The 22,575-nt window shown below is 37.2% G+C and overlaps 1 protein-coding gene and 1 long non-coding RNA gene across 5 annotated transcripts in view; one reads left to right on the plus strand and one right to left on the minus strand.

Annotated features, from left to right (window-relative positions):
- The window catches only part of LOC141378228 (uncharacterized), a 37,504-nt gene that overhangs the window by 808 nt on the left and 14,121 nt on the right, over nt 1-22,575 (minus strand). The window lies entirely within an intron of this gene.
- On the plus strand, nt 1,110-15,642 carry sphk2 (sphingosine kinase 2). Of its 4 annotated transcripts, none has more exons than XM_073926175.1 (8): nt 1,110-1,154; nt 4,476-4,660; nt 5,306-6,067; nt 7,494-7,643; nt 7,772-7,866; nt 8,278-8,393; nt 9,921-11,640; nt 13,866-15,642. In XM_073926175.1, the coding sequence occupies exons 3-8, from the start codon at nt 5,614-5,616 to the stop codon at nt 13,926-13,928; spliced, it is 2,598 nt and encodes an 865-aa protein (XP_073782276.1). In that variant the 5' UTR covers nt 1,110-1,154; nt 4,476-4,660; nt 5,306-5,613; the 3' UTR covers nt 13,929-15,642. The 4 variants fall into 4 exon arrangements, with proteins under 4 accessions (XP_073782276.1, XP_073782277.1, XP_073782278.1 ...); XM_073926176.1 differs by having other exon boundaries at nt 5,419-6,067; XM_073926177.1 differs by having other exon boundaries at nt 5,583-6,067.

Genomic DNA, 22,575 nt, shown 5'->3' on the forward strand with positions numbered 1-22,575 from the left:
TCAGAAGGGCTAATAATTCTGACTTCAACTGTATAAGGTTAGTGGTCTGCTATAACAAAAACAAGTTCTGAGGGAGTAGGGTCTAAACATAAACTTGGGAAACACTCTTTACCCGATTTAAACATATCCCCCTTTTTGTCCTTGTTTTATTTTTGTTTGTTTGTTTTTTAGGGAATGGGTTGATGGGAGGGAGAAGAGGGTGTAAAATGTTTGCTGTGTCTACATGATTATTATTTTGTAACTGTGTAATCTGTTGTGGCATGCAAACTAAAAAAAGTATTAATATTGTAAAGAAAATCTAAAGTAAATAAAAAGTAAAAATATTGTACAAAAATGATCTTTTTAAAATGCTTTTTATGAGTTTTACCCACTGATCTATATAGATGAGTGGTTTTACCCAGTCAGAGACCTACATTTATGCATATCAATGCATGTATATGTTTATCTATGTTTATGTATGTGTCTTTTTGTGGAAATAAAATAAAATGTTGGAAAGTTTTGTTAAAACTCTCATTTAAATTTCAAGTGTTTCATGTTTATTCTAATAAATTGAGCCAATTTTAGTTTTGTAAGTTTATATAAAAAAGATAGTTTTAGCAATGATTAAAGTTGCAATAATGATGTTTCCACATCCACAAACTGTCTCTGGGCTCTCTCATGATAAACATTATTCTTATTAAAATCTATTAACAAGCAAACTATGACTAAACATATATTCTACCCTTAAAATGACCAGGTTTTTTACAAGATAATTTCTTATATCTTGTGTCTGCGCATTTTCCGCTTTTCACATATGACTTACTTTTAAATGTGCACAGTTCGACTCTATATATTCTGCGAATATAACCGTAATATAAACGTTAAATAACTGCTATGCTAAATATCCTTGATTATCAAAAGAGAAAGTGCGTAGAAAATAAGCTCTTGGGCCTTTTAGGTTGAACTGGGGAGTATGGGAGTATCGCGCAAAAGCGTATTTTATCGCCGAGATAGGACTGACCAGACGAGTTGTACTTCATGATTGTACGTTTATCACGTCAATCACCCGCTTGTCTCCGCCCACCGCTTCGATAGACTTCCTGAAAACGCTCGTGCCTCCCCTACAGCTCAGGAAAGCTGGAAAACTCGCGATGTAGGGGGGACAAAAAAGCCAGGTAAGTCCGCTATTGTTTTCGCTTTGTCGTTTATTTGTATCAGTATCCCGCCAGGAACATAAAAGTTTACAGCTCGGCATATTTGATAAAGTATTTGAACAGAAACAGATTCGTTTTTCAGGTTGATGTGTCTGAGCTCCCGTCAGCAGGGTTATTTAAAATGACATGAACAACATGTTTTCCGAATACAATTATCACAGGAATAAGACCGCGGTTTATACTTCATTACTTTCAAGGATTTAAACGACTCATATATGTACAATAAAGTCCATTCATCCTGATCATATAATGTTACTAGTTCGTTGTGTTGGCCTGTCATCAGCTAGCTGTGTTTATATGCGAGTTTGCCTCTGAGTTGCTAAGAAACTGCAGTTGTACTTATTAATTTGCTTGACATTAGCTTTTATGGTCTTTTGAAAACCCGTTTCGCCTGCAATTCATTTTATAGTACCCTCAGGTTCAAGATAACATGGACTGTTTGTTTTCTCAACCAGCTATGACCATGCATTATAATTTTCTAAATGTCAAAACGTGAGCAGCCTTTTGTACTATAATACAAGTTCAGTCCATTGAATAAAAGCCATTTCCCTTAGTTAACTAGTCACTGTCACAGCTGACTGGCCATCTGTCAAATTCGGAAACACTTAGTAATTGTGTAAGGGTGCTGATGGATTTCTAACGTGTCAAATAGAGCCTTTTATTTTTGTCTTTACTCAGTCTGGATTGCAAAGCACAATTTATTTTCTGTGAGTTTATCAATTTTATAAAATACTTGCATAAAGGAAGACCTAGATCTACACAACTGTGCGAAGGTCATCAGTATCTTTGATTTATGATCTGTTAGATCGCAACTGGCTAATTGTAAGTCAAAGGCTTTGGGGTATCTGAATAAATCTTCAAACTATCATATCATTGACGCAGTAAAAAGTCTTCTTGGTGATAAAGGGGACAAAGTGTGCATTCATGTGAGAGAGAAGCCCAGACAGTCAACAGAGGCTCTTTGGCTCTAGAAAGGTGGCAGCTTTATAGAGGAATGCACTTTTGGTCTTTTGTGGGTCTTGCTTTTTTGGCAATGTCACCACCTAGCTTTTTAAGGATACATGTGGGCGAAGTGAACGTCAAAGGTTTTTTTTATTGAATTATTATTATTCTTTAACAGTTCTGGAAATTTGCCAAGCATTGATTTCACATGAGTCTTAAAATTCAGGACAGGAAGAAAATTAAAGTGCATGATAAGAGTCGCATATTTGTGCATTGAGTCGACTCACCGACTGACTAAATTCCAAAACAAAGACTAGAGATGTTGAACAAACAGCTCGAATGTCTTACACAGTCATGCGTCTCTCGTCCTAGACGTTTATAGACTGACTCGATATATTAGGCCTCTCAATTGCAGCCGTTTCCTGTTAGCCATAAACTCACACTATGAGATCTAATCTGCTGAATCTGTTGTCAGTTCACATTTCAAACATTCCTCTGTGTTCCATTGAGTTAAACCTCCAAATGCTGCTTAACTCTGCTTTTTATCCTGACTCTTGGTGTTGTGTTTCGTGCTCAATTGTGGAATTTAAAGATACGGCGTCATCCAAGATTGATGCCGAACAGGTGTAATTCCACCCCAGCAGGTTTTCTTCTCTGTTTGGTTTAAAATGACACGGCCCTGCATTTTTTTGGGTTGCCTAGCACTGGCGAACCACAGGCATTTGGAAATTTTGAAGAATGAACTTTGTATTTAGTCTGTAAATCCATCCGTTCACATTTCCTCAGATTAACAGTTGCCACACTCTTTCTGTTGAGAAACAGAATTGTATTGTTCAGCATAATTCTTTTTGCTGATGTCAGATCATTGAAGATATTGCACTATATGTTATCTGATTACTTGAGTCTCTTACAGCGAGGTGCAGGTCAAGGGTCAGTTCAACATTGCATTGATTTAGAGAGGTAGTAAAGATGTTGAATTCAGAATCAAGAAAAAAAATCTTCTCTGACAGAAATTCTTCAATTAGAAGAAAACTTAATATTCATCTTACTTCTATTGCTTTGTGGAATATTGGATATAAGGCTGCAAGATTAATCAAAAAAAGATTGCGATCTTAATTCGACTGTACACATGATCTTGATTCAGCTTTTCTGCGATTGAGCCAATTATATTTTCAAGGTAGTGAGAAAAGCATAAAGGCGGTTGCACAAGTCTTCACATTGTTTTACATGCGTTGCTCAGCTACATGGACTCCTCCAAATGGTGTAAAAGTGTCACAAACTGTATTTATAAGGTATAATTAAATTCACCCCAAAATGTGATTTCTGTCATAATGTAATTATGTATTCACAGTCGCAAAATCACACGCGAGCTGAAGCACTGTTTGTTTACTACGGAGTGGACGCGAGTTTACCCGCCAATGATGTATACTAGGAAACAGATCCTGCATAGGCTGTGAATAACGGGTAATAAAGTTGTAAATAACGTGACAGCGAGTGCACTCGGCTGTGAAAAGTGAAACTGAAAGTGTGTACATCATTTAAGCCAGTGTTTCTTAACCATGTTCCTGGAGGACCACCAGCTCTGCACATTTTCCATGTCTCCTTAACCTATCACACCTGATTCAGATCATCAGCTCATTAGCAGAGACTGAGAGACCTGTAATGGGTGTGACAGACAAGGGAGACATCCAAAACATGCAGTGTTGGTGGCCCTTCAGGAACGTGGTTGAGAAACACTAATTTAAGTAATCATATCGCATTTTAGAGTTATGTTTACAACAAGGATTTGGTATGCTTTTTTTCTTTAATAGCAAACACAAAGTGTTGTGCATGAAGATAAATGTTCAGTATAACTACTCTAGCCTATATAATGTTATATAAAATGAAAAAGGGAATCTGATAATGACAAATGTTTCAGTTTACCAGTAAAAAAAGGTCTAATAATGTTGTAAATAACAAATGACAAGTATATGTCGCAAACATAATAATTCAACTTCAGAACTATGAATAGTTGCATTCTGACGTCATCATTTTACTGTGAATTAAAAACCAGTACATGTTTAAAGTCTGTTTGAGTCCACCATTTAAAGACAAAGTCTATACAAAATTTGGCATTTTACCAACAGTAGACCCAAACATAGCCCTAATATTATTATTGTTGTTTTACCATATATTTGAGAAATAACAATAATAACATATTACACTACAACAACTACAGAATCGTGAGAAAATCGTGATCTCGATTTTAAGCAAACCGTAATTCTCATGATAACCAGAATCGTGCAGCCATAATCTGCAAAATGTAATCTCTCTCTTTCTGTCTCTTTTCCCATGTATCAGGGCACCTGAAACAGCGACTAAGGAGGAAAACCATGACTTGAGATACCCTGTTCCAGCACTACTCCACTTTCTGTATTCTGTGCTTTATTTATTACCCTTTTGAGGACTGTCCTGCAAGAACCGGAGAACAGAATTCAACCTTAATGGATATCAAATCTTGGATTTTCTTGCATTTTTTTCATTGGGTGAGCTAAAATGCCTGCGTTCCCAGCACTACTACAATCTCTGATACTGTTTTTGACCAAAACCAAAAGTTGCATCCCGTTCATCTCTATCTCTTCCTCAACTTTGTTGTCTTTGGAGAGGAACTGTGTTTTCAGTTGTACACCTCGATAAGGCTTCATTTGGATTCTTTTCAAACATTATCTTCGTCCGGCCATTACCTCTGCACTCTGTGCTTGTTTGTCACTGAACAATTTTTGTAGCTTTTCTAGGGTTATTGTAACCTTGCTGTGTTTATTTTTAGCTATCGTAAAGTTTAAAGCTCTCTGACCTTTAAGAAATGCATTGTTAATTGAAATTGTGCTTCCAGTTTTATTTAAAAGAGTTGCAAGAAAGGAAAATTGTTAAAATTAGTCACTTTAAAAATTGATGAATGATTATTTATGTAGATGCACAATGAAATCCGTTTAGCCTTGACAAAGGACTTGCACCTTTTCTCATTTTGTGACATTTTGCCAGTATGTTCACATAAAGACACAAATGAGAAAAGCAAATGCACCTTTTATGAAGCGAAAATATAGTTTTTGTTAGGATATTTTTAGGACTTATTTGTTAGGACATAGCAATACTAAACTGGAAATCTCTTTTGTGTATTGTGTTTTGATCAGATGATCACAAGAGGAATTAGCATTGTTTCCAGGCAAAATTGCACTGATTGGAACGATTTAACACTATCAGGGAAAGAAAAGCCTGCTGAAGTTTTTATTTTTATTTTGAACAGACACCTATTGAAGCGCTGTCATCCTTTATAACTTTGTTGAACATTCAGTTTATGTAAAACATCTCCAAACGTCTACTTCATCCGTCCAGAAAGTCATCTCACTACAAAGCTGAAGGTAGACCTCTGTATGAGGCCCTCACCCAAACCTACCCTTTGCTTCCCAGTGGCACTACTTTTTGAGTCCAGACATTGAGCATGCGTTCTCCTGGCCCAGACAGCCCGTCCATGACTGAGGAAGCATTGCTGCATGGACAGTTTGGTGGTTGGAGTAGTGGAGGCGGCAGTGGAAGTAACAGCAACAGCTGCCCTAACAGTCCTGGAGGTGTGTCTTTACCTTCCAGCCCTGCCTCCACTAACTACGCCTTGACCCTCACGCCAACTCACATCCATGTCCAGCGGTTGTCTCCACGTGCAGGGAAGCAGTCCAGGTTGCTTCTGCCTATGGCAGAGCTGACCGGATGCAGCTGCCCACGCTCACCAGCCCCTCCCTTACTAGTGCTTTACTGGTACCCTCCGGGACGCCGCCGGAAGGGTGTTTCTAGACACAGACAGGTGAGGGCGTATTTGGCAGAGAGCCGAGCTGAGGCGGAGAAATGGAACGCTGCTATACAGAGCCTGCTGAGGGGGATGGACGTCAGCTCCACTACAGGTGGGTCTCAGAGTTTGATCATTCACAGTTGCTTTGTATTCAGGTGGTTATGTGTGTCTGTGTTTCTGCGAAACCATTTGACTCACCTACCCTCTCAAATAGCTTTTAATGTCTTTGCTAAATGTAAAAACACATCTAGATGCTGCTAATTCTTCACGACGTCTGAGTCAGTGCTGTTGCATTAGTGTGGCGTCACTAGTGTGTCTCTTGTAAATATGATGTTACTTTGATTTAATTTTATGGTGAGCTAAATTTATATGAGCATGAATCATTGCTGTCTGCATTTATTTGTGTAAGAGTTTAACTGTTCACTGCTGCCTTATTTCAGTCTGCTCTTTTTTTTTTCCCCTTTGCTTTGCACTCATAATGTGTACCACATGCTGTCATTGACGGTCAGAGATTGGGTGGGTCTGCGGCAGGGAAAACATAGCCTGTTTTGAGTAGTGTAGATCATTCGGTAGCAGTACACCAGGTTTTATTGACTTTACCAGATGCCGCGTGTTGTTGCTCTGTCTTTTTTTTTAAACTGTTGTGCTGTAGTTGCATGTTAGCTATAGTTGTTGCAGCTCAGTAAATCATTAAAATACCTTTATTTGATGTTAATATATTTGTTGGTTTGTAGTTTGTGAGTCAGATTAAACCCTGAGGCAGGGTCGGATTGTGGTGTGAGTTGTTAATACACTTTTTGCTACTTTTATTTTTCAGATATTTGATCATGTTTTCAATGATGGGTAAAATTACAATGTTTATAGATCACATTAAAGCAACACAAACATAATGTCACAATTTATTGTTGAAATCAAGAGAAGGAGTTATACCTTTTATTTTAAGCAATGTTGACATTATTGGTTGCTTTTGACAGTGAAACCAGACATAAAAGCATACCGAACTGTACCGTACAACTACAGTATTTCCGGGAAACTCTTGTCTCAATTAGTTTCAAAATACTAGAGGAAAATGAATTCAAAATAAGTGTCAACAGCTGAATAAAAGCAGCACAACTTTGCCCTATGTGGGAAGAAAGAAGTCTTCAGATAAAATCTAGGTAAAGATCAGGAATGTACATGCATTGTGCACTGGAAAGATAAGATATCTCCCAAATTCTCAAATTACAATCTTAAAAACATGATGAAATGTTCTCAAGATATCAAACAATTGAACCTTTAATAAACCGTTAAGACCTTTTATTGAATAAATGGTTAGCTGGATATCTTTAACTTGATCTTTTAAATTCTCAATTTATGAGGATTTTTAAAAATGAGGGTGAGAAATACGTGTATTTTTTGGGGTGCTTATTTTTTACATCTGTTAAAAACAGACTCTATTTTCAGATCACTTCATCTGTGGCTTAGTGTTTGGCCTAGTGCTTACTTTGCCTAAGATTGAAGGCTTTACGCTCATTTGTTTTTCCATTTGTATTGGGCAGAATTTTGCAAAAGCATGTTGCCTCGTCCCCGTCGACTGTTGCTGCTGGTCAATCCATTCAGTGGCCGGGGTCAGGCAATGCAATGGTGTCAAACGCACATACTTCCAATGATAAGAGAAGCTAACATCAGCTATAACCTCATACAGACAGGTAAGACCAAACATGTGCAATCTCACAAATAAGATGTCAGCTGTAATTGGCTCAGAATATAATTGATGTACACAAAGCAATAGTGGTCAGAATTGCACTGAACGGATGTGATTTTTGTTGTTGTGCAGAGCGTCAGAATCACGCACGTGAGCTAATCAGAGAGATCTCACTACCAGAATGGGATGGAATCGTCATTGTGTCTGGAGATGGACTTTTGCATGAGGTGGATATTTTCATCACACCTTGCATAATTATTTATTATAATGCTTCGATGAAATCAGTCAAATTTTTGCCAGTATTTGTTTTGTGTGAATTTTTATTGTAATCATTTTCAAAATGTCAAATGGCTAAGATAAACTTAGTAGAACAAATTTTTAAAAAATATATAGTATATGCTGGACAGGGGATGTGTACATAAAAGATGATAAAAGATTTCTGTAGCTAGGTGATCAGCCATAAGGCTTGTATGTGTATGTATATGTATATATATATATATATATATATATATATATATATATATATATATATATATATATATATATATATATATATATATATATATATATATATATATATATATATATATATATATATATATAATTTACATAATAATTAATGTGTTCTTTTTCTTTAGGTGATAAATGGCCTTATGGAAAGGCCAGATTGGGAACAAGCAATAAAAACTCCTGTGGGAATTCTGCCTTGTGGCTCTGGAAATGCACTTGCTGGTTCCATCAACCACCATGCTGGGTATGAAATGTACTTGAGCTCACTTAGTACAAACTGTAAAAATGTGCAGTTATTTAGAGAGCCTCCATTATTTCTAAAAGAACAGTTTAAAATTTGAAGTGGTCATTATTTATTCACCCACAATTCAAAATATGTGTATTGTTACTTTTTCTTTCTTACCCAATGTGGAGATTTTTGTTTTAATTTTTTCATGTTTTTTAAAATGCAAAACATACAGATTTGGAACAATATTCTTCATGCGTATTTGCATTCCTCTTTGGTGCAATTTATTTTTAATGCTTTGTTACATGAACAATTTCACATGCTGAAATGTGCATATAAAGGGCCTTCTGTTACTATTCCCTTTGAAGAATGACATATGTAGTATGTAGAAGGAAAAATGAATGTAGAAGGGAAAGCGTTTGTGTAGTTGATACAGAAATGGTGCCTTTGATTCTAACATGAGTGTGACATTTCTCTGTAGTTCTTTGCTATAGTGTAGATGTACTAAAACCAGCCTAGCTATTTTTAAACTCCCATTAAAGGTCTGTTATGCAATGATGTTTCATATATATATTGGAAATATTATTTTTTTATGTAAGGAAATCTAAGGATGCTTTCACATAGTAGATCGATTCTTTTGTTCTGAAACAGGGATTAAAATTGTTACAATGTTGCCCTTTGTTCTTGGTGCGGTTCGCTTTCACACTGCAAAGTTTCTAAATGGACCAAAATAGATAAAACAAGTTACGTGCGAGTATACTCTCCTCACATTGGTCAGAGTTTCAGGGTCCCACTCAGCTGTAATGCGTCCTTATTTTAATTTATGGCAATGAGCAATAAGACATTATAAGTGAAAAGCTGCACTTTAATTTTGAATTGTGACACCTACAAACATCAACACCAAACATAAATCAGAGAGGTAAGACTTTCTCATACATTGGCAAGAATTATACATTATAGGCTATACATTATATAGAGAAATATCAGATAAACCAAGACTGCAGTTCGGTTAATTTTCCTAACTCATAAACAGCTCTCTGTGATAATTCAGCATGCTTTCACTTTCACATTTAACATGAAACGCATTTACCGATAGGAATAACATCCCACCCTACTCATAACTTTCTCTTCTTATAGCCATATGTATATATATATATATATATATATATATATATATATATATATATATATATATATATATATATATATATATATATATATATATATGCCTATTACATATCCATAATACACTGTGATATAGCCTCGTTCGTTAGTTTGTTGGATCATTTTGCTTTCTAACTACAATGGATCCGCTCCAGTTCGTTTCAGTCAAGCCAGAGACCACCTCATTCAGGTGATCTCAGATCGATTGTTTTGGCACAGATCAGAGCACGATTGCAGGATTCACATATGCCAAACAAACCACGCTAACTGGACAAACAAGACAAGCTCTGAAACAAAGGTCTAGGTGTGAAAGCACCCCAAGACTCTTCCTGGTATTGTTAAATATGGTTAATTGTCTATTTTGCTTTCTTTCTCTCATAGATATGACATGTGCCTACGGGAGCCTCTCCTCCTCAACTGCTGTTTTCTGCTGTGCCGAGGTGGGGTTAAACCGTTGGACTTGGTCTCTGTTACAACCAGCCCGTGTGCTTCATCATCCACGTCTAATCAAAATGGGCATCCACCTGCTCCCAGGAGGCTTTTCTCTTTCCTTTCTGTGGCTTGGGGTTTTGTTTCTGATGTGGACATAGAGAGCGAACGATACAGAGGGCTGGGCTCAGCTCGTTTTACACTGGGAACACTAGTGAGATTGGCTTCTCTGCGCTCTTATAAGGGCCGCCTTTCCTACCTGCCTCCTGCTGTAGTCAACCCATCCCCTGATGCCACACCTCAGCCACCCCGCAGGCCCCTGTCGCGCAGTATTACTGAAGGTCTGGAGGGATTTTGTCGCACACCCATCCACCGCACATGCTCTGACATGGGCCTGAGTGAACAAAGAAGTCTCCGAAAAGATGATGGAGAAAGAGAGAGGGAAAGAGAGCGGGAAAGACAGGAGAGGGAGCGGGAGAGGGAAAGGAGGAGAGACAGGGCAAGAGGGGTTGGGGTAGTGAGAGCCAGCAGTCTCGCAGAAGACCGGGAGAGAGAGGTAGAAGCAGAAGAGAAAATGGAGGAGATGTCTGGCACCAGCTCTGAGTCAACTGAAAGGGATGAATGTGACAACATAGCCAAGAATAATGGTAATGAAGAAGAAAATAATTCAGGAGAGAGTAAGATAGATGGCCAAGAGTTGACAAATGCAAGAAATTTAAGTGACACAAATGAGGTAAATGACTGTGATGGAAGTTATCAGACAACACCACCTGAACTGCAACATGCATTACGTAAAAACTCGGCTCCCTCTAGCCAAATAATTAATGCCTTCTTCAGCCAACCGATTGGTGCAGACACTGACCAAGACTTGGAGCTGGCAGCCTATGGCAAGGAGGATGAGGACATAAATGGCACTTATTTTCAGAAAGAGGCATATTCATTGGACAAGTCTCGCGAGCGAGCCCTCACTATCTCATCCTCTCCATTCCGTCAGTCTCCTTTCAAAGCTTTCAAGCCCAAAACTTTGGACCAGAACCAGAACCCTTCAAGGCCAAGGCCCCTCTCTCTTCTCCACCAATCCCATTCAAACTCTCTCCCTCCGAAATTTCCATCCCTTTCTCCAACCCCTCCTTCATCTCCATCTTGTGCCTCTCCACACTCTTCTTATCTCGCACCACGTCCCAACACTCCCAGCTCATCTTCTCCATCCCCTTCTATTCATTCACCAACTCCTTCCTTCAACTTTGACCTAGCAGAGCCTGCAGGACCCCTAAAAAACCGACCTCACATGACATCCTCCATCAACCTTCCAGAGGATGATTTGCTACCTCCTCTGGACCAGCCTCTCCCTACAAGGGACTGGGTTACTATTGAAGGTGATTTTGTCCTGGTTCTTGCCATCTACCAGTCCCACCTGGGAGCAGACCTTCTTGCTGCGCCTCAGGCTCGGTTTGATGATGGCTTGATCCATCTGACATTTGTGCGGGCTGGCATCTCCCGAGCAACACTACTTAGACTGTTCCTAGCAATGGAGAGAGGAGCCCATCTGTCTCTTAGCTCTCCCTATGTTAGTCACGTTTCTGCTCGGGCGTTCCGCCTTCAGCCACTTTCCCCACGAGGAACCCTTACTGTAGATGGAGAGCTGGTGCCCTATGGGCCACTGCAGGCACAGGTGAGTTGAGAGCTATTAGTGGAGGTAGAATTCAAATTATATCCTAGGGGTGTCCAACCCTGCTCCAGGAGAAACAATGTTCTGCATATTTTAGCTCCAAACAGTTCAGCCACACATGCCTAAAATATGTAAGTCTGCAGAGTTTAATAAGCTAGTTCATACATATAATTAAACTTTGCGGAACTTTGTCGTTCTCCAGGAACAGGTTTGGCCACTCCTGGCTTGCATTTTTTAACGTCCTTCCCTCACTATCTTCATTGACTTGGTTGTATGTAAATAATTATGCTGCACAAGTGCTCACTATTGCTGGAACTTTTGAGTGGCCTGAATGGCTTAGCCCTTGATGGCTTATAATCCACTATGGAGATAATTTATTTTTTGCATTTATTTCCTCCTTTGAATGTTTTACACCAAGATATTTGTCTATAGGTAATTTATCATTAACTGTTTGGGATGGGGGTCAATTAAACATGATCTGCAGTGATGTTACAATGTCTCACGAATTGGAACACACTTCAGAATGGCGACAGGGATCCCCTGAGAGAAGATGTTAAGAGAATTTTAAACACACCTGCCAAACAATGTGTATACATTGAAGTGGAACGCAGCCTTGTTATATAACATAGTACCATATAAGTTATCAGATGAGATAATGCTTTGTGTTAATAAATTTGTTAAAGTCCACATAAACCAGAAGCTGCAACTATTTTTTTCCGTATTGTGATGCAGTTCCTAGAGAAACCGAATCTAAATGACAAAACAGTGGCTGTGGCTTGTTTTTTTCTGCTAAAGTAGGTAATTCATTCAGAAAGATCTGGAAAAGGGTTTTAGAATTTAGAGTTCTTACAACCTACCCGACACCACCTCCTCACCATTTCAGTTTATGGTCAAAACTAACAGTTGGAGGGGCATGGTTAAGTATGTTAACCACACCCAACACCTCAAAATCGTAATCTGACAACTAAAAAAAAAGTGCATTTTTATATTTTAATGTTAGATTACAAGTGCAAACAATTTTTTTTCTTAATGACATGCACAGATGAATTGTTCACCACAAAACTGGCAATGTGAACTAACAAAATCATTTTTCTAGTTTTGACTTCATTTGTACTTTAATCTTTCAAAACAAATAATCAATTAATCAAATATATATTTATACTGTAACTTTGTACTTATAACTAAAAGTATAATTGATTTTAGGCTAACACTTTATTTTACAGTGCTGTTATGCATGTACATACTATGTACTTATAATAGTCATTACCTAAACTGGGTAATAACTCGGTTCTATCCTTCAACTAGCTAACCTTAACTGAAGTGCAACAGCTTTAAGTGTTTATTTTGAATACATTGAATTTGAATGTTTTTGTGTGTTCATTTACATAGAAAGTCCGTGGATTATCTTTCTCCATCTCTCTCTCTCTTTATTTACACAACTACCATTTGATTCAAAGTGAAGTGTTGTACTATCAAGAAAGACCAAGAGTTGTAAGAGTCAAAGCAAAAACAGATAAAACATACAAGGCAGCTACTGACGTAACAATCACTGACATAACAATAGAAGAAAAACACAAGGCAGACAACAAACAAAACAAAGAGGGAAGCCTAGATAAAGGTTTGGGAAATGGAGTTGTAAGTAAATCATTTTAACTAGAGATTTAGGTAGCAAAGGCACAGTTCTGATAGAGGATTGCAGTCAAAAATTCAATCACCTTTGCCATGCAGCCTTGAGCGAGGAATTTGGAGAAGACCTTTGTTTGCTGGGTCTAATAGATATCCCTTCGGGAACATATGATGGTGCTAGGTTATATAAAAACCAAAGACTAAAGAAAACTTCAAGATTCAAATTTGATAAATAAATAACTGGAAGCCACTTTAGAGCAGAAAGCATGGGTGAAATGTGATCAAACCTCTGACTGCCTGTCAACATTATATGTAATGATTTTCAACATGTTAAATGTCTGGGAGGAAAATAAAACTCTTCTTAGTTAAACTTATTTGTTAAAATGTGTACTAAATGTAGGACAGGGGATGTGTACGTATAATGTTACAGAAGATAATTTCTGTAGCTAGGTGATCAGCCAATGGGTTTGCATTTTAAGAACACGTTTATTTCTTCATATTATTACATGATAATCGATGCATTTTTTTTCTCAAGGTGATTTTTTTATTTTATTTTGGCTTGTCTTAAAAACATTTCTGATTTTCTGAATCTTTTGTCGTAGGTTCATCCCTCCATGGCTCGTTTGATTGTTGGGGACTCTGGAATAAAGATTACAAGATTCTGACCTGTTTGGATTTGAACGGGCAGGGATTAGCGTGTCGCTTTGGATTATATAACATTTTGCCATCCGCATATTGGGCGGGAGAGAGAAACAGAAAGCCAGCAGTTGCAATCACTGCTTTTACTGGGATTAACTAAGGGATTGCTTATTCAAGCTGCGTATGCAAGGAGAATTTTTGAATTTAACGAAGGGATGAAAACTTGCGGCCTATTGCACGACTGTAGGATTACACTTGGAATTCCCTCACTGTAGTTGCAGAGAGAATGCAGCAATGTCCACATAGAAGAGAAATGAATGTGTCCAACTGGTGTATACATTTTAGTATGCATTCGTGAGTAGATTTTCAACAGTGCTCCTGCCTTATTTCAGAGAGTGGAAAAAACAATGACACACTAAAAAAACAATAGCTGGCTTTTAGGTTGCCATCCCCACATTCAAATATGGCTCCTCCCATTTTGCATAATAGGTACCCCTGGAATGCCTTATCCGTCTCTGAACTTCAAGTGAAACCCCTCCTTAATTTATATACTTGCTCTTTATCATACTTACAAACGTAAACCTCATTAGCAAAGATTTATCTGCATTGAACTAAGTCTCCGTCCAGCTTTTGAAAATCTATTGTTGGAACTGATCAGAAATGTAATCAGTTTAGATTTGCGTCCATTTAGTTTTGCGGGTAATTTTAGGATACAATCATTGACTGCAACAGTTAAACTGTTAAGGTGTAAATTGCACTGCTAGTTTGTTTACGAAAAGCATGCCATGATATTTTTGGTTACTAGCATTCTACACTGCAGTGAACACAGAAAGAAAGCTTGCAGTACGAAGTTTTTTCTTCCGCCCAGTGTCTTTTGCATAATTTTTGTGCATTTTTATTCAGCTTAATCGAACTGGAAGTAGTTTGTGATCAACTGGTAATGCACCTTTAAGTAATAAAAAAAACAACAACATTTGTTAGGCAAGGGTGATTTCGGTAATTTGGGCAAATGATCAGTAAATTTGATAACATTTTAATCTATTTCTCTCTAAATTTATTTAAGATTAGGTAACTAGAGAGTATTTATCAGCTCTTTTAAAAAGCATTCCTGTAGAAAATCCAGCTGTGGAGCTGATTATAAATTTAAAAACACAATTTGAGTGATTTTACCTAAATATTTATTGGAGAAATGCCCTATTTACACTTCTGCAGTACTTTTGCTTATTTTTCAGAGGACCACGGTTTGACATTTTTCATTTTTGCTGTAACTTCGAAATTAACAAGACAAAAAATAAATAAATAAATAACTCTAGAACTCGATTGGTATTTCCGAACAGCTGTTCAGTTCTGTTTAGTGCAATGATTTCTACTTTTGTTGATCACTGCTGTCCTTAGCTATTAAGGTTGATATTTATTTCTAGTTGATTTGTTTTCAAGTCAGGGCACTCAAAAATGATTTTCAGCTATAATCAGATGGCCAGTTATTTGGTTTTGCTGTTCATTCCCTATATTTTCTTCCTCCTTTTGTTGTACCATGCTTTAGCGTGAACAAATAATTTTGGTATCAAGCTGCTGTCCACCTTGAAAATGCCAGTTTAAGATCATCCTCAAATGCTTGTATTAAGATTGTAATTACTATTAAAAGAATATTATAATAAACATATATGCATATTATTTACAGTTCCTAGATCTGTATGGTTTAAGAGTTTCATTCAGATAAAATTTAACTATCAAACCCTGCATTCGTCTCCTTCAGTCTTTCTTTATCATATGATAAAGGTATCACTATGAACACTGATGGCATAAATGTTTTCGTCCGGCTTAATTCAATAAATGTCAACTCAGGAATGCTTTTCTTCTTGATAACCGCATTCCCAAAGGAATGAAAGTACATAAAAGGAGCTGAAACTATGAAAAAGTGACATAATTTTGCACAATCTCTGTTGTAATTAATGCAAGAGGTGGAAAACAATGCAAGTTCCTGTTTGGCGAGATGAGTAAGGCACCAGCGGTCTGATAGCCCAGTGTTTCATTTCTCTCTGTCTCTTGTTGGTTATCAAGTTTGCACGGATTGGTAAACAAGGAAGCCGTCGTCTCAGACTCTCTTCCTCTCTTTCTTTCAGCTCTTCATCTATTCACTCTACTAATCTCCTAACGGCACCACACGGTTCAGCTACACTATCTTGTTTTGTTGTAATATCTCTGCCTTCCTATCAGCTTCTTGAGCAGTTTATTTCCCCCTTGTATCCCGGTAGCCACACCATTGGAGACATGCTGTGTACTACATTGCCCTTTTGCTCCTTTAGAATGCAGCAAACCTGTGTTTCCCTCTCCCTCCCTCCCTTCACATCCCTCCCCTCCTTTTCCCCTAGAAGCAATACATTGTTTTGGTGCTCTTTTGTCCTCAGGAGTTGCTCAAATGTGGCCTACACCATGACTTTACTACACAAACAGGTCTCTGTGCAGTTGGTGGCCTCCTACTGGTTAATTTAGTAGACTCCCTGCGGCTTACTGGGTATTGTGAGTATGTTGATTGAGTTTATTCCCAGCGTCAAGCTATCAGGGGTGGAAAGGGTACTGAAAAACCTAACTCAAGTAAAAGTACCATTACTTAGCAAAGGTGTAGTGCAATTATAGTACAAGAATGTGTACTAAGTACAAATCAAAGTATAAGTAGCCCTTCTAAATACTGGAGATTAATAAGTATCAGGTATTACACTGTGAAAATGACTCAATCTTACACTCTGCAACTAAAAATGGTGCTTACATCAGTGGCATTTTTTAAGGTTGTTTCTAATTGTAAGTTAAAGTATTTGCCTTTCATGGACAGTATAAAATCATTTTAATGTGAGAAGAACACTACATTAATACACTTACTTGCCACTTTATTAGGTACACTTCAGTAGTCCCTGGTTGGACCCCTTTTTCCCTTTCCTTTTTTTAGAACTGACTTAATCCTTCGTGGCAGAGATTCAACAAGGTACTGGAAATCTTCCTTTGGGATTTTGGTCCATATTGACATGATAGCATCACGCAGTTGCTGCAGGTTTGTCGGCTGCACATTTACACATCTCCCATTCTACCTCATCCCAAAAGTGCTTTATTGGATCGAGATCTGGTGACTGGAGGCCAGTTGAGTACAGTGATCTCATTATCATGTTCAAGAAACCAGTCTGAGATAGTTTGCGCTTATATCAAGATGTATATAGACATATATCTTGCAATCTCCTGCTGGAAGTAGCCATCAGAAGATGGGTACCCTGGTCATAAAGGGATGGACATGGTCAGCAACAATACTCGGGTAGGGTGTGGCGTTGATACGATGCTTATTTGGTACTAATGGGCCCACACCATTACATCACCACCACCAGCCTGAACCATTGATACAAAGCAGGATGGATTGATGCTTTCATGTAGTTAATGCCAAATTCTGACCTTACCATGCTCTGATGTTGCCACAGAAATCCGATGTTGTGGCAGAAATCGAGACTCGTCAGACCAAGCAACATTTTACCAATCTTCTATTGTCCAATTTTGGTGATCCTGTGTAAATTGTAGCTTCAGTTTCCTGTTCTTAGTTGACAGGAGTGGTACCCAGTGGGGTCTTCTGCTACTGTAGCCCAATCGCCTCAAGGTTGGACGTGTTGTGCGTTTAGAGGTGCTCTATCTTGGTTCTAATGAGTGGTTATTTGAGTTACTGTTGCCTTTCTATCAGTTGGAACCGGTCTGGCCATTCTTCTCTGACCTCTGGCATTAACAAGGCATTTGTGCCCACAGAACTGCCGCTCACTGGATATTTTCTCTTTTTCGGACCATTCTCTGTAAACCCTAGAGATGGTTGTGCGTGAAAATCTTAGTTGATCAGCAGTTTCTGAAATACTTTAACCAGACCGTCTGGCACCAACAACCATGCTATGTTCAAAGTCCCTTAAATAATCTTTCTTCCCCATTCTGATGGTCAATTTGATCTGCAGCAGATCGTCTTGACCATGTCTACATAGCAAAATGCATTGAGTTGCTGCCATGTGATTGGCTGATTAGAAATTTGCGTTAATGAGCAGTTGGACAGGTGTACCTAATAAAGTGGCCTGTGGGTGTATAATAAAGACAAAGAGCAGGCTGCGTTTACATGAGAAGTAAAATCTGAAACCTAAGAAGCAAAAATCTAGCTGTGATGTTAGCGCTTAGGTTATGAACTTTGAACCCAGGCTAAAAAGCTGTGTTCAGCAGTTGCAGTCTGTGCATGTTAAAAACATAACATTCTGTAGTGCACCTGGTTGTTAAGGTCATTTCCTATTTCAGTTGTACTCTGTTTAAACAGTTTCTTGGTCGTTGCGTGCAACAATTTTGTACTTCATGGGCATTTATAATACTTTCACACTGTACATTTTTGCATATGTGTCTTATGCTTTTTTGACTGTGTGATTTGATTAGATTTGAAGCACGAGCCTGATTAATCTACTTAGCCAATCACCAAAGACCAGGGGTGTCCAAACTCGGTCCTGGAAGGCCGGTGTCCTGCATAGTTTAGCTTCAACTTCCTTTAACACACCTGCCTGGAAGTTTTTGTATACCTTCATAGTTTTATTATTTGTTTCAGGTGTGTTGGTTGGAACTAAAATATGCAGGTCACCGGCCCTCCAGGACTGGGTTTGAGCACCCCTGCCATACACTAACATGGTAACTCTAGGTCAGGGGTCACCAATCCTGGTCCTGGAGGGCCGGTGTCCCTGCAGGGTTTAGCTCCAACTTGCCTCAACACACCTGCCTGGATGTTTCAAGTATACCTAGTAAGATCTTGATTAGCTAGTTCAGGTGTGTTTGATCAGGGTTGGAGCTAAAATCTGCAGGACACCGGCCCTACAGGAACAAGTTTGGTGACCACTGATCTAGGTTAAAGGAAAATAGCACTTCAAAAGTACTTATAAAGCACTAAAATGTACTAAAGTAAAAGTACACATTTTTAAAAGTACTTAAAAAAAACCCTCAGTAATAGCAATATGTGTATTTGTAATTTGTTACTTTACACCACTGCAAGCTATGGAAGCCAATTCCAGAGTTTAGCTCTTGTATATAATATATGCAACTTATGACTTTATCATTTGATATTGCAGCGTGACGTTGTCTTGAAGTTTTGAGATTTTTTCTAATTTTAAAAACACCAGTGCGTTTCATAATTTATTCATTCATTTTCTTTTTGGCTTAGTCTCTTTATTAATCAGGGGTCGCCACTGCAGAATGAAACGCCAACTTATCCAGCATATGTTTTACGCAGCGGATGCCCTTCCAGATGCAACCCATCACTGGAAAACACTCATACACACATATGCTACGGACAATTTTGCTTACCAAATTCAACAGTACCGCATGTCTTTGGACTGTGGGGGAAACCTGAGCACCCGGAGGAAACCCATGCAAACATGGGGAAAACATGCAAATTCCACACAGAAATGCCAACTGACCCAGCCAATTATAATAAAACAAACTTGAATGTAGGGGCGGACTTAATCAAGAGGTATAAGCAGCCACTTAGGGCCCCGGGGAATTAGGGGGCCTTGACCAATGCCAAGAAGCCTATATTAATTATATAGCTATTATTTTTTTCCTTATTTTTATTAGATAATACAACATTGCATGGAGTAAAATACATTGTAACAGTTTTTTATTAGAGCATCAATTTCTAGCTAGATTAAAAAATGATTTTAAAAAAAGGGAAAAAGTGAGGAAATGAAGAAAATTCTCTGATGCTTGACAGACTCATTTATGGCACATTATTGAAAAATTAAATGCATTACAGGAGACCATCTCTTTAGGAAAATAGTTTTTTGAAGTCGTAATGCATATGTTATTTGTTCTATTTGATACAGTTCCCACACTTTTTAAATCCAAGCATTATATGGTGAGGTTCAGAATTTTGCCATCTGCATGTGATGCACTTCAAAGCTGCAGAAAGTAGGATTTGTAATAAGTAATATTTTTAGTTTAACTCGTTTTTTTTTTTAATCAGAGAGCCACAGCATCAGCTGTTTCCATCAAGCAGCAGGACACAATTTGCTCACATTTTTCTCTCTCTGAATAAAGCAATACAATAACATATTATTGCATTAAGAAAAATATTTAAACATTTTTTTTTAAATAATAATAATATTAATAAGATAGATAAAATAACATAGATAAAAGTAGCACATTGTAGGCCATACAACAAGACAGAAAATACATGTAAGTTATGTAAAGGGTACATCAGTAGGAAAAAAAAACACTCCATTTTATAACTAAGCCAGGGGCAGGGAAAATAGGTCATATATATAATTTATTTTTTATTTTTGCATCAAATGTATGTAACTGGGTGAGAAAGGATTTTTCCAGTTCAGTGTTATAATCCTTTTAGCAATTATTAAACAAAAGGCATGTGCATTTGATTGTAACATTTGTAGGATTAAATACTACTAGGGGGGCATGGCTCCATATCTAAACGATATCATTCAGAAATTGTTTTTAAAATGAATGACAAAGCAAGAAAGTATGAAAAAGAGAGGCTGGAGCTTGTTGAGATCACAACTTGGATCAAAATGATTTAATTTAGATATTTTTGCCTTAGTCTAATATATTCCATGCAATAACTTGAATTGTAGGGAATGACGATTACAGAGAATAGAAGAGGTTTGTACACAAGACAGGGCCTTGTACCATTCCTTGTCTGTGAAAACATGAATGAGATTTGATTTCCAGCTCTGCTTTATTTAAAAATAGGATGAGAAACCTAACTGTCTAATAAATGAAGAAATAGTTTTATCAGTTTTAGAGACTGTACCTTTACATAGTTTTGTATCTAAAACCTGGTAGATTTCTTGTTTGCGAGGTGCATGGGAAAAATGTGTCTAAAGATATAGTTGTTTTGGGTTTTGGGAAGGTTACATTTTTCTGATTAATATTAAGTACATTTTTTTATCTGTCATCAAAGCCCTCAGGGCATACACCTAGCAGTGCAAGTGTGGGATCTTCAGAAAATTCATAATGGAAGATTTCCTTAAGGGCATTAAATACTTCTTTCCAAGTTACTTAATTTAGGACATGACTACAGAATGTGTTTGGTTAACAATATTCTGTCCACAATTTCTCCAGCACTTGTTAGAGCAGGAAGGGTTACATTTTGAAATTGTTTGTGGAGTTCTGAAAGATCTAATTGTGTAACTTCCATTTGAATTCTCTCCGTATATTAGAATTGGTCACAAAATCCACTTCACTGCCAACTTCCTCCTAAGTTTCCAGAGAAATTGTTCTATTCATTTCAGTCTCCCATTTCTCCCTTATCCGTAAGGTGTTATTTGTATTCTTAGATAAGAATATTGAGTCCCCTTTAGAAATGATTTTATTGAACACAAGTTCAGTTTGTATATCTTTTAGAAACTGTTTTATTGTAGAAGGGTTTTTAATTCCTTTTTACTCCTTATGTGTTGTGAGGAAATGTCTGAGTTGTAAGTATCTGAAAAATTCATATTTTGTGAGCGAAAACTCATTTCCTAATTGTTCACATGACTTGAGTGCATCATTATGAAACATTTAATGCTAGTAGCTCAGTCCACATCGAGACCATTTTTTAACCTAATATCTGTATGAAATGGTATGAAATCCTTTAGATATCCGATACTGGCTAAGGATGAAATATTCGTTGACATGCCAAATGATGTTTGTATGGTTGTCCATATTTTATATGTCATTTTTATGTCAGTTTTATTTGCAGATTACCTTGTGCAAACGGCCAGCTGGCTGCTTAATCTTATCATTTCATAGCTGATCATGAAATAATATCAAAAATTGAGTTGAAATTATTTGATCTTGTAGATTTATAAAGTATTAAATAAAAATATTCCATTACAATGTTGAAAACAATCAATATTTCCAATGACAAATAACCTAGTGAGATAACATTATTTATTATCAATCTAATCCAATCAATCAAAATTAGCGTCAGAGTTGCATCCTATCCATGATTTGCTATCTTAATCCTTTACCCATAGACTCCTGAGACTATCTTTTTCTAAAAGCTTTTTTTACCTTCTTAAAAAATAATGGTAAAATAGTAGTGGGATAAAAAAAAAAAGCAGCACAAATAAACCTGCAGTAATGTGCCAGACATGAATGTAGCAGTCATTTACTGTTCCTACAGAAAACAATACTTTAGAATTGATTTATATAAATACCAAACTATGAAAGAATTTGCTCTTTGCATTGATTAAAAACAGAACCTAACACGTCACCACCACAAGGTGGCGTGAATTAGCCACTTGCAAGATTTTTTTTAATTTACTGGTGACATTTAAAAACAGGAAATAACAAGTAAATGTACTGCATTACTTGACATTAGTTTTTGTTTGTTTGCTTTTTGTAGGTTATTATTTATTACATTTTTTTCACTTTCCTTTTAAAACTGTATTAGTTGGATTTGACTGTTCAGATCACTAGTTAACGTCAATAATTTATAAAGCTCAGAACTTACTATAGCCAAAGTTTGGATAGTGTTATTATAGTAACAAATTTAATTCATATTTTAAATAAATTTTTATTCTCATTTTAGTCTTCGTAATTTATTTTATTATTGTAAGTATTACATAGCTTTGCTTCTTTAGTAGAACAAATGAATATTCAGTAGAACAAAGCAAGCGTATTTCAGTT

This window comes from Danio rerio, chromosome 16 (genome assembly GCF_049306965.1).
Source record: "Danio rerio strain Tuebingen ecotype United States chromosome 16, GRCz12tu, whole genome shotgun sequence".
Lineage (NCBI taxonomy): Eukaryota > Metazoa > Chordata > Actinopteri > Cypriniformes > Danionidae > Danio > Danio rerio.